This window comes from Primulina tabacum, chromosome 12 (genome assembly GCF_025594145.1).
Source record: "Primulina tabacum isolate GXHZ01 chromosome 12, ASM2559414v2, whole genome shotgun sequence".
Lineage (NCBI taxonomy): Eukaryota > Viridiplantae > Streptophyta > Magnoliopsida > Lamiales > Gesneriaceae > Primulina > Primulina tabacum.
The window spans coordinates 935,336-947,085 of NC_134561.1; the positions used below are offsets into that span (position 1 = coordinate 935,336).

At 32.9% G+C, this 11,750-nt stretch overlaps 1 protein-coding gene across 1 annotated transcript; it reads right to left on the minus strand.

The window, feature by feature from the left end:
- Positions 1–290: 290 nt before the first annotated feature.
- On the minus strand, positions 291–3,245 carry LOC142521185 (F-box/LRR-repeat protein At4g14103-like). The gene is made up of 4 exons (XM_075624412.1): positions 1,937–3,245; positions 1,350–1,514; positions 647–784; positions 291–565 (listed from the first exon to the last, which is right to left on the minus strand). The coding sequence occupies exons 1-4, from the start codon at positions 2,981–2,983 to the stop codon at positions 539–541; spliced, it is 1,377 nt and encodes a 458-aa protein (XP_075480527.1). The 5' UTR covers positions 2,984–3,245; the 3' UTR covers positions 291–538.
- Between the last annotated feature and the right edge of the window lie 8,505 nt (positions 3,246–11,750).

Consider the following 11,750-nt stretch of genomic DNA (forward strand, 5'->3'; position numbering starts at 1 on the left):
ATATTCCAAAAATGCATGCCTGGTGTGCCGAGTTTGGATAAGACTGAGCGCGGCGATGCCTTCCACCCAATGTCTGTAACTCCATAACACCCGTGCACAATCGTATGCTTTGCATTCTAAATAACTAAAATAATGATGCAATTCAAATATCTAAACTTGAGCATCATCTTTTGATTGCTACAATATATAAACAAATAGAGGCGGAAACGAGCACAACTACTATTTTACAACATAGTGGCTTTGCCAAATATAGATTAGCCATTTGAGGATTGATGTGTGATACCAAGGAAAAATAACAACTCAAAGCACAAATCAAACTAGAATTTCAACAGCACAAGTTTTATATGCATATTTTTTCAGACTTTCAACAGTTAACGAGGATCTCTCAAGTCTCCTTCAAACTCAACTACAGAAATGGATCACAACGATTAACTAAACAAAATTCTGAACAACCATACCATTCTTCTCAAACTATAGATAAAAATACTTCTTTAATCATCTACGACTAGTAATACCTTTTGGATTTTATGGTACCCTTTTACCCTGTCATTTCATCCGATTGAACCTGAAACAAAAGCACAATCATCCCATAGGTCACTAAATCCGCTTTCATTTGAAAATTTTGGATACTTTCAATAAGATATACCTTTGGTATTTCAATACTTAAAAACTCTGCACAAGGAGAGCTTTCAAGTAAAAAGGACAAAACATGTATTGATACAGCAACGGGGCTTGCAGCCTTCTTAGGTTTGCCCTTCGAACACTTGAGTTTGTATTTTTGTTCCTGCAATGAATGGTGAATCAGCACCATTTTAATGCATCAAAATAAAAATATTTCCACAATTCATCGATGTGGTGAGTATGTGTGGGCATCTTTTGGTAGAGAGGGTGGAGTGGAAAAACATATTTAGCTCCCAGTTTATCATTTGCAGTCGCTTCCTGATTGTTAGATTACATAAATTTATTTTCGAAACATTATCAACTAGTTAATCTATACCCTAACCAAAGCTCCAAATGTTATCTCCAATGGTTCTTGCAGTAAGTAATAACAGAAAATGGCCGGCTCAGTGTGGATGAAATGTAGATTATAGGTGCGGCAATTGCGGAATATATTAGGTTCCTCTAACAAATTCAAGATGAGACGAACAACCATATATGCTAAACATGTCAGCATGTTTTCGCAGTACACAAATTGCGGACGATATTATTATATGAGCATCTTTGGAAATCTGATAAAAAAATTTGTGACTAAAGAAACTTGACACATCGAGATTAGTCAATACTGTCTTGCTGATTTTGCCCATAGAAATACTTTTCAAAACAAAAAGTTCCATGAACAAAAACGATACCTTAGAACCATCAAACACCAAAGTATCAGAGGTGGCACTCTTTGTTAGCTGCATAACTTTATCGATCGGTATGGTCATCTCTCCATGTTTTTCCTCAGCTGTGAACCTTAGAAACCTCAAATTCTCGAACATAAATGGTCGCAAACAAGGACTTGCAGACATAACCTAAGAACAAATAAAAATGCAATTACACGTCACTGTATATGTAATTTAGAAGTGGTTGGTTAAACTTAACTTAAACATCTTATAAACTTTTGAGTTTATAAATTATTTTAACTTAAAAGATCTTGCATCTTATTAAAAATTTAACACTGGATAAGATAATTCACCTGAGATTATAACATGATTTTAAAAAATGTAGTATTTGGTAGAATAAGACTTTTTTTTACTTACATTTTGGTGTTATTTTGGATAAAGCTTATAAGATCTTAAAAACAAGTCCGGTAATTTGTTTCATGCCTGTAAGTTGTAGTCTTTCATTCATAGAGCAAAAAGGAAACCACAACTCTGTATTCTGCTATTTTAACCGGGTTATTCAATATAGCTTTCACCTCTCAAGATAAGCACATCGAGATCAATGCATATACCTCGATTGTCCTCAACGATAGGGAGAGGGATTTAACATTCCAAAGCTGTCGAACCATATCTATAAGACTTTCCGAGGTACTTGCCATCCTTCCATTGACATCAAATGATGTGCACGCGGTGGGACAGCAGAGGTCAATCCATGCTTTGTTCACGCAAGGTGAACCATCCCGGAATTTCACTTTAGCTATATGACCCTGAAACTTAAAGAAATCAAGTGCAGGAGCATTCACACAGATACTCTGCTCCACAAAACATCTCCAAGGACTCCTCCAATACTTTATCTCCAAATTCTTAAGGTTCAAGCAATTAACACTCAGAGTCTTGAGTTTATCGGCAGGTCTAATCCAACATTTGTTCAAGATCAAAGTTTCAAGGCTTGGACACCCTGAAAACACCTCCCCATTATAATTGCTATCAGAGAATTCAAAATTCTTAAGGCGCAAAATCTTTAAGTTGGGCAAGGAAAGTGACTTAGGCAACTCTATACTGGAACAAACAGCATTATTCAGGTGCAAAATTGTCAATGAGGTGGAAACGAGCAACAGTCTCGGCAACACAACCGAACCTCGTTTGGTGTAACCTCGGATTCGAAGATGCTGCACCTTGTGCCTTGCAGCGTAATCAATGCAATTTCTAATGAACTCCGACCCCGCCGGCACATGCAGCGAAAGGCGGAACATCGTGAGACTACTGTGCTCCCTGCATTGCAACACATGGTTAACATGTGCCTCAAAAGAAAGGACATTGAGGCCCTTTTGATCAAAAAGATCATGGGGATAACACGGCCTGAAACGATAAGGGCTGAATCGTAAGAGCTTGAAATCAAGTGTCGGAGACAGAGTCCACAGAAATCTGTAGCGTTTGGAGAGTATGGAAGTCTTAATGGCAGAAATTGTGTCAATAAAAGAGAGTATATGGCTCAGAATGCTGTCTGGCAAGCAGCTGAGTCTATCAAGATCGGGTTTTTCCTCAACTTTCTGTTCATTTCGAATCATCTTCATCTTCTTCCGATCGTTTGACTCCATATCCGATCTGGGATTTGCCATCAGAAGTTGAAAAGGTTGCGGAGCCACTCGAACAATAAAAAGTTACAATATTTGGATTAAGGGAACAATAAATCAACAAATAACACAAGAAATTGGTGTAAAATATAGAAAATTTTGTAGGGTTTATGGTCGAATCGAATGCGATCTCACCTCAGTGAGAGAGAAATCAAAGGGCGGAGAATTCAATTGGAAATGGTTTTGATAGATGATTGAAAATACCGAACCGGCTCAGCAATTATATCGGGTCTCCCATTGCAAAACTCACTCAATTTCTCTGTTTACAAAACTATTTCATAGTGATTTAAATATACGATGTTATTGGAAATTTGTTCTCCTCACGTGTCACTGCAATCGACGAAAAAGCTATTATTTCGATAATTTTTTTTATTTCTTTTACTTTCTAAAAAATATAAACGAACAATGAGATTACATCAAAAGTGTCACTACAATCGACAAAAGAACGGACGGAGATTTCGATGAATTTAATGTAGCTTATGTTTGAAAAACATAAATAAACTATAAAAGAGTATGGGAAAGTCTTCTTACAAAAATTGAAGTTGTTCTATTGAAATTGAAAAAGTGCATGAGTTTAAAATTTATAAAATGATATAATATTCTACTTTTACCTAACCTTGTTATAGAATTTTTGATATTAATTTAAACTTTCAATAATCAAATTGTGATATATCATTGCTACGAGAGAGTAGTGATTTCAATAATCTTTTTGCTTTTGTGATGCTTGAAAAGTTTCAACAAACAATATATTATCGTCGGAAGTGCCATTACAGTCAATGAAATAGCGTTGATTTTGATAATTTTTTTGATATTGTGATGCTTGAAAAACATAGACAAATAATAAAATATTACGGAAGATGTTTTAGTGAAATGGAAAAGTGCACGGATTAGGAAATATATAATTATATAAGATTTTAATTTTACTAAACATTGTTATAGCATTTTGCCATTAATTTAAAAATGCAATCATCAAATTATGAAAAAATCAATGTTGTCGAAAAAGAAAAAAGAATTATTTCGATAATTTTTGGGCTTTTTTGATTCTAAGAAACATAAACAAACAATGAAATATTATCGAAAGTGTCACTACAGTCGACGAAAAAGTAAAAATTTAGATAATTTTCTTGGTATTGTGATGCTTGAAAAGTATAAACAAACAATGAAATATGACCAGATAGTTATTTTTCTATTTTATTTTTTTAAAATTTTAATAGTTTTTTTATTAATATTGATAAAATACACATGTTTAAAATAAATATAATGACATAAGATTCTACTTTTTACTGTTTTTATAGTATTTTTGTCATTAATATAAGATTCTATTTTTTACTGATTTAAATATATGATGCTATTAGAAATTTGTTCTCCCCACGTGCTACTGCAGTCAACGAAAAAGCTATGATTTCGATAATTTTTTTTATTTCTTTTACTTCTGAAAAGTATAAACGAACAATGAGATTACATCGAAAGTGTCACTACAATCGACAAAAGAACGGACGAAGATTTCGAAGAATTTAATGTAGCAAATATTTGAAAAACATAAACAAACTATAAAATGTTATGGGAAAGTCTTCTTACAAAAATTAAAGTTTTTTTTTATTGAAATTGAAAAATTGCATGAGTTTAAAATTAATAAAATGATATAATATTCTACTTTTACCAAACCTTGTTATAGGATTTTTGCTATTTATTTAAACTTTCAATCATCAAATTGTGATCTATCATTATTGACGAAAGAGTAGTGATTTCAATAATCTTTTTGCTTATGATGCTTGAAAAGTTTCAAGCAACAATAGATTGTCGTCGAAAGTGTCATCGCAGTCAATGAAAAAGCATTGATTTTGATAATTTTCTTGATATTGTGATGCTTGAAAAACATAGACAAATAATAAAATGTTACGGAAGATGTTTTAGTGAAATGGAAAAGTGCATGGATTAGGAAATATATAATTATATAAGATTTTACTTTTACTAAACATTGTTATAGCATTTTGCCATTAATTTAAAAATTCAATCATCAAATTATGAAAATATCATTAATGTTGTCGAAAAGAAAAAGAATGATTTCGATAATTTTTTGGCTTTTGTGATTCCAACAAACATAAACAAACAATGAAATATTATCGAAAGTATCATTACAGTCGACGAAATAGTGAAATTTTAGATATTTTTTAGATGCTTGAAAAGTATGAACAAACAGTGAAATATGACAGGAAAGTTATTTTTCTATTTTATTTTTTTAAAATTTTAATGGTTTTTATTAATATTGATAAAATACACGTGTTTAAAATAAATTTAATGATATAAGATTCTACTTTTTACTAACATTTTTATAGTATTTTTGTCATTAATTTAATAATTAAATCATTAAATTGCGAAATATCAATGTTGATGAAAGAACGAAGATTTCAATAATTTTCTTGCTTTTGGGATGTTTGAAAAACATAAATAAACAATGAAATGTCAAAAATTTTTACGAAAGAACGGTGATTTTGATATTTTTCTTATTATTTTGATGTCTGAAAAGCTTACAAAAACAATAAAATGTTATCAGAAGTGTCACTACAGATGACAAAAAACTGGTGATTTCGATAATTTTTTATATCGTTAAAACCTAATAAACATAAACAAATGTCATCGAAAGAATGTATTTTTATTTTATTTTTGAAAATAGAATGTTGTTTTATTGAAATTGAAAAGTGCACAACGTAGGAAATATAGAATTAAAATTTAGAAAGTGCATAAATAAGATTCTACTTTGACCAAACCTTGTTATAAAATTTTTGCATTTAATTTAAACATTAAATCATCAAATTGTGAAATATCAATGGTAACTAAATAGCTGTAATTTCGAAAATTATATTTTTTAAAAAATATTATGTGATGCCTGAAAAAACAAACAATGAAATGTAATCAAAAGTGTCATTTAGTTGATGAGACGCGAATTCGATATTTTTTTAGTATTGTGAATTTGTGATACATGAAAGCATAAATAAACAATAAAATGTTGTGGAAGTGATATTTTAGTGAAATAGAAGAAAGTACTTTACTTTTAGCAAATCTTGGTTGTAGCATTTTTGTCATTAATTTAAACATTCAACCATCAAATTATTAAATCTCGATGTTGATGAAATAATGGTGATTTAAATAGTTTTCTTGATTTTTTGATGTCTGAATAGCATAGACAAACGATCGAAATGTCGTCGCTACAATGGATGGAAAAAGGGTGATTTCGATAATTTTCTTGATATCACGATACCTGAAAAAGTATGAACAAATAATGAAATATTATTATACGATTATTTTTTTCTTTAAAATTAAAGGTTATTTTATTGAATTTGAAAACGTTCACGACTAAGGAATATATATAATTGAAATTGAAAAAGTGTACGAGTAAGATTCACCTTTTATCAAAACTTGTTATAGTGATTTTGTCATTGATTTAAAAAGTCACTCATCAGATTGTGAAAATGTCAATGTTTACAAAACAACGGGATTTCGATAATTTGATATCTTTTCTGATGGTTGAAAAGCATAAACAGACAATGCAATATTGTCCGAAGTATCACTACATTCGACGAAAAATCTCTGACCTGTATTTTTTGCTCATTCAGTACTTCGTTTGTTGGCGGTCGTGCGAGTTTCATTCTGTGCTATATATATGAGCTGATGTGCTTGGATCTGTCAATGGTTAGTGCGCATTATCTAAGCAAGGAAAAAGTGTGTTTTTTTTTTCCCAGAGATTTGGGGAAATGGCCAACTGAACATGCAGCGAAATGAAGTGGTCCTCAAAGTCTATGGCATCGTGAATACATAAGTTGTCTGAATGCTAATAAGCCAATTCATGGCCAAATGATAAAATTTTTAATCAAGCAACTCCAATTGAACTCCACTATGATCATAATTTGTGAAAGCTGAAGTATGATACATGGCCAACTGACTTGCAATTATCACTGATTTAGATTTCTAGGTTTGAGACTCCACTTTTGAGAGCTACATGTTTGGAAATTTGGACCTGCTTGAATTTAATTTCTTTGCACTTGATGACTGTATGTTCATCACTCATTTCTGTGTTGTTTATCATATTCAGTAGACGATAACGACAAGCCATTCATCTAACAGAATTGTTTTTACCGTATCAGATAAATTTATGATCAAAGATGTAAATGAAGTGAGTATTTCTTTAAGACATTCATGTTCTTATTGTTGGTATGGTATGCTTTTATTCGTCTTTGGAAATCTAGGGATAGGAAAGAGTGAACCAAGTGGCTATGAGAAAATAGTCGAGGCAAGAGTTTGACTCTTTTTCCTTAAAACGATATTGCCCCGCCCCGATGATCACGGTTGTTGGCAATTCGTTTCCCAAGATACAACGACTACGACTTTAAAATAGTAGCACTACAAATTTTAAAGTCACACGAACTTGAAATGTTTGTAACGCTATCAAGATGGTATGCAAACTTTCTAATTTCGAATTCTAAGCGTAAAACTTAAAAATCCAATTCCAAGAGTTTAAATCTTGCAAAACTTGGATTTAAGCGTAAATGCTTAAAAAATTCAAAACTGGAAGACAACTCTCAAATTTAATTCCAAAGTTCGAATTTAAGCGTATAAGCTTAGAAAATTCAAACTCAAGATTTTATATCTTGAAAATTTGAACTTTAAGCTCTAGTGCTTAAAAATTCGCATATAGAACTAAACCAGAGAGGAAGGAGAAGAAGAAGAAAGGTGCAATCAATGCAAATGACGAGGGTTCTATTTATAGAAAATGGAAGGACTTGAATCAAGAGACATGCTTCTTCATGAAATGGTGCACTATTTCACCACAAAAGCTTGCACCTTTTAATCAAATAGATTTGGCCCTTCGGCCAACCCAATTTATTGAAATCACACGGCCATTGGCCATCTGATTTCAATAATATTTTTTTTAAATATATATATATATATATATATATATATAATTCTTTCGATTCAATCTTTTCATTTGATAAAATTCGAACTCAATTAATTTCTCATTCACCCAAATTGGTAATCGAAAAATAATTACATTCGTCACTTAGCTTGTTCGAATTATTTTATCGATTTTAAACGAGTACAAAATTTATTTTTCTAACAATCCCCCACATGAATGAAAATTAATGTATGTGACTATGCTGACTCAACAAATAGCGTTCTAGCAAAATATTATTGCATCAGGATAGGTAGCTTTTGGCTTTGAACCTTTCTTAGTAAGATATAATCGGATTTACTTGGCAATTAGTGGACGTGATGCCTTGAACTATTCGTCGTTTTGTGTAAACCAAGTCAATTATATTCACACAATAACATTTCTAACATTTCATTATGTTCTCACTCTTGGGACCATTTCGGCCATGGACACCGCTTGGTTTCGCGAGTGCTTTTCATATTTGAAGCGGCCACACTTTGCACTTACGCCGGTGATCTCCTAGGAGAGTGTCCCACTATACTCCAACATACGTATTAGTATATCTTAGGAATCATTAAAGGTAAAACCTAGCCTCATACCCCTTTATGGGCAACACCACTTATCATAGGAATAGGTAGGAGTTTTCTCCAAGGTGTTTCTACCAATCTTGTAATTTAGTTGTCCCTTTTGAACCTAGATCTTGGGATCTCCAGTCAACTAGGTTGGGTATCCACTACAAGATTTAATTTTGGGGTTTTAATCCCATTCCTCTTGATAGACAATTCATTTGATCTCTCGGTATACCTTTTGTAAGTGGATCCGCTAGATTCTCCTTTGATTTTACATAATCAATGGAGATAATGCCATTAGAGATCAATTGTCGTATGGTATTATGTCTACGACGGATGTGTCTAGACTTACCATTATATATAGTGTTTTATGCCCTTCCAATTGCTGATTGACTATCACAATGAATTATTATTGAGGACACTGGCTTATTCCAACAAGGGATTTCTTCTAAGAAATTTCGAAGCCACTCGGCTTCTTCTCCAGCTTTGTCTAAAGCTATAAATTCCGATTCCATTGTGGATCGAGCAATGCAAGTTTGCTTAGAAGACTTCCATGATATAGCCCCACCACCAATGGTAAATACGTAACAACTTGTGGATTTGAATCATTTGTGTCAGATATCCAATTTGAGTCACTATAACCTTCTAGGACCGCTGGATATCTCGTATATTGTAATCCATAATTTAAGGTGTATCTTAAATATTTAAGTACCTTTATTAATGCCTTCCAATGATCATTGCCAGGATTACTTGTAAATCTGCTAAGTTTGTTTACAGCATAAGCAATATCTGGACGAGTGCAGTTCATGAGATACATCAGACTGCCTATAATCTTCGAATACTCTAATTGAGATATGGGTTCACCTTTATTTTTGGAAAGATGCAAACTTGGATCTGCGGGTGTTTTGATCAAGGACATATCATTTGCATTATATTTTTCCAATATTTTCTCAACATAGTGAGATTGCGACAAAACACGTCTTTCCGATGTTTTGGTGACTTTTATTCCCAAAATGACATCTACCTCTCCCATATCTTTCATATAGAAGTTTTTTGTTAACATCTTCTTAGTAGTCTTGATGATATTAATATTGCTTCCCACAATTAACATATCATCGACGTACAAGCATACCATCACATATGCTTCAGGTGTGCCTTTGATGTAAATACATTTATCACACTCGTTAATTTTGAAGCCATTTGACAACATAGTTTTGTCGAATTTTTCATGCCATTGTTTTGGCGCTTGTTTAAGCCTATATAATGATTTAACGAGCCTACACACTTTTTTCTCTTGTCCAGGAACCATATACCCTTCGGGTTGTTCCATATATATTTCTTCCTCAAGTTCCCCATTGAGGAATGCCGTTTTCACATCCATTTGATGTATTTCTAGATTATGTAATGATGCAATTGCTATCAATACTCGAATAGATGTTATTCTCGTCACTGGCGAGTATGTATAAAAATAATCAAGACCTTCCATTTGTCTATATCCTTTGGCTACTAATCCAGCCTTATATTTTTCAATAGATCCATCGGTCTTGTATTTCCTTTTAAGAATCCACTTGCATCCTAATGGTTTATTTCCCGGAGGGAGGTCAACCAATTCCCATGTATGAATTTACAAGATAGATTATATCTCATTGTTCATTGCCTCCTCCCAAAAGGGGGCTTCAGGACTTGATAGTGCTTCACTAATTGTCCTTGGTTCATTTTCCAACATATAAGTTAGAAAATTAGGGCCAAAGGTCATTGCTGTTTTAGCCCTCTTACTACGTCGTGGTTCTTGTTGTTCTTCTTGAACTCCACTGCTCGTAGTTTCATAAGTCCTTTTTCGAGAACTTATTTCTTTATTTTCTTTGCAAGGAAATGTTGTTTCAAAGAAGACAACATTCCTTGATTCAATAATTGTTCCTTCATGCACATCGCTTATTTCAGATTTATGTACCAAAAATCGATATGCACTACTATTATTTGCATATCCAATAAATATGCAATCTATTGTCTTTGGTTCAATTTTTACTTGTTTTGGTTTTGGCACTTCACCTTTTGCCAAACACCCACACACTTTTAAATATTTGTAGGAAGGCTTGTGGCCTTTCCATAATTCGTAAGGAGTTTCGTCCTTAACTTTGTGTGAAATTTTATTAAGAATGTAGTTGGCTGAAAGGATTGCTTCCCTCCACAAGTTTTGGGGTAATCCTGAACTCAATAACATTGCGTTCATCATTTCTTTAAGAGTGCGATTTTTCCTTTCAGCAATACCATTTGATTGTGGTGAATATGGCGCAGTAGTTTGATGAATAATGCCACTTTCGCAACAAAATTCGTCAAATGGTGCTCCATATTCTCCACCTCTATCACTACGAATAATTTTTATTCGTTTAGTCAGTTGGTTTTCAACCTTATTCTTATAGTGTTTAAACACTTCGAGAGCCTCATCTTTGCTATGTAGCAAATAGACATAACAATATATTGTGCAATCATTAATGAAAGTAATGAATACTTTTTTCCTCCTCTAGTTTGCACAAACTTCAAATCACATAAATCAGTGTGAATTAACTCTAGAGGAGTTGTATTTCTTTCCACGAATGGAAACGAGGCCTTTGTAAATTTTGCCTCAACACAAATATCACATTTGTGTTTTTTGTTTATGTCAATTGAAGGCAGTAAATTTAAATTTACTAGCTTACGTAGTGAATTATACCTTACATGACCCAAACGATCATGCCATAAATCACACGACTCAACCAAGTAAATAAAATTGGTACTTTTATTGCTTTCAATGTTACGAAGTACATTCATCGCATTCAGTTTGAAAAGGCTATTTTCTAGATAGCCTTTTCCTACAAACATATCATTCTTAGATAGTACAAATTTGCTAGAATGAAACACTAGTCTAAATCCAGCCTTGACAAGTGCTGATTCCGACACAAGATTCTTTCGAATATCCGGAACATGTAGCACATAAATAAGAGTTAGTTCTTTGTCGGATGTCATCTTGAGCACCACTTTTCCAAGTCCCACGATTTTGACGTAGTAGAGTTACCCATGAAGAGTTGTCGTCCACTAATCGGGGTATAGGTAGAGAACATTTTCTTTTCGGCACAAACATGCCTTGTTGCTCCTGTGTCGATGAACCATTCTTTTGGATTGTCCACTAGATTGGATTCAAATACAACAGCAGATAGCATGAGATCCGTCATATCATTTGACAATTTCTCATCTTCGGTGATGTTCACTTGGTCCCTTG

Bases quoted from the DNA above. Each gene is read 5' to 3' on its own strand.
- LOC142521185 (XM_075624412.1), bottom strand. From the start codon at position 2,983: ATGGCAAATCCCAGATCGGATATGGAGTCAAACGATCGGAAGAAGATG. The intron at 1,515-1,936 runs GTATATGCATTG...ATTTGTTCTTAG, and splicing joins TATCGTTGAGGACAATCGAG to GTTATGTCTGCAAGTCCTTG. The intron at 785-1,349 runs GTATCGTTTTTG...CATTCATTGCAG, and splicing joins TGGTGTTTGATGGTTCTAAG to GAACAAAAATACAAACTCAA.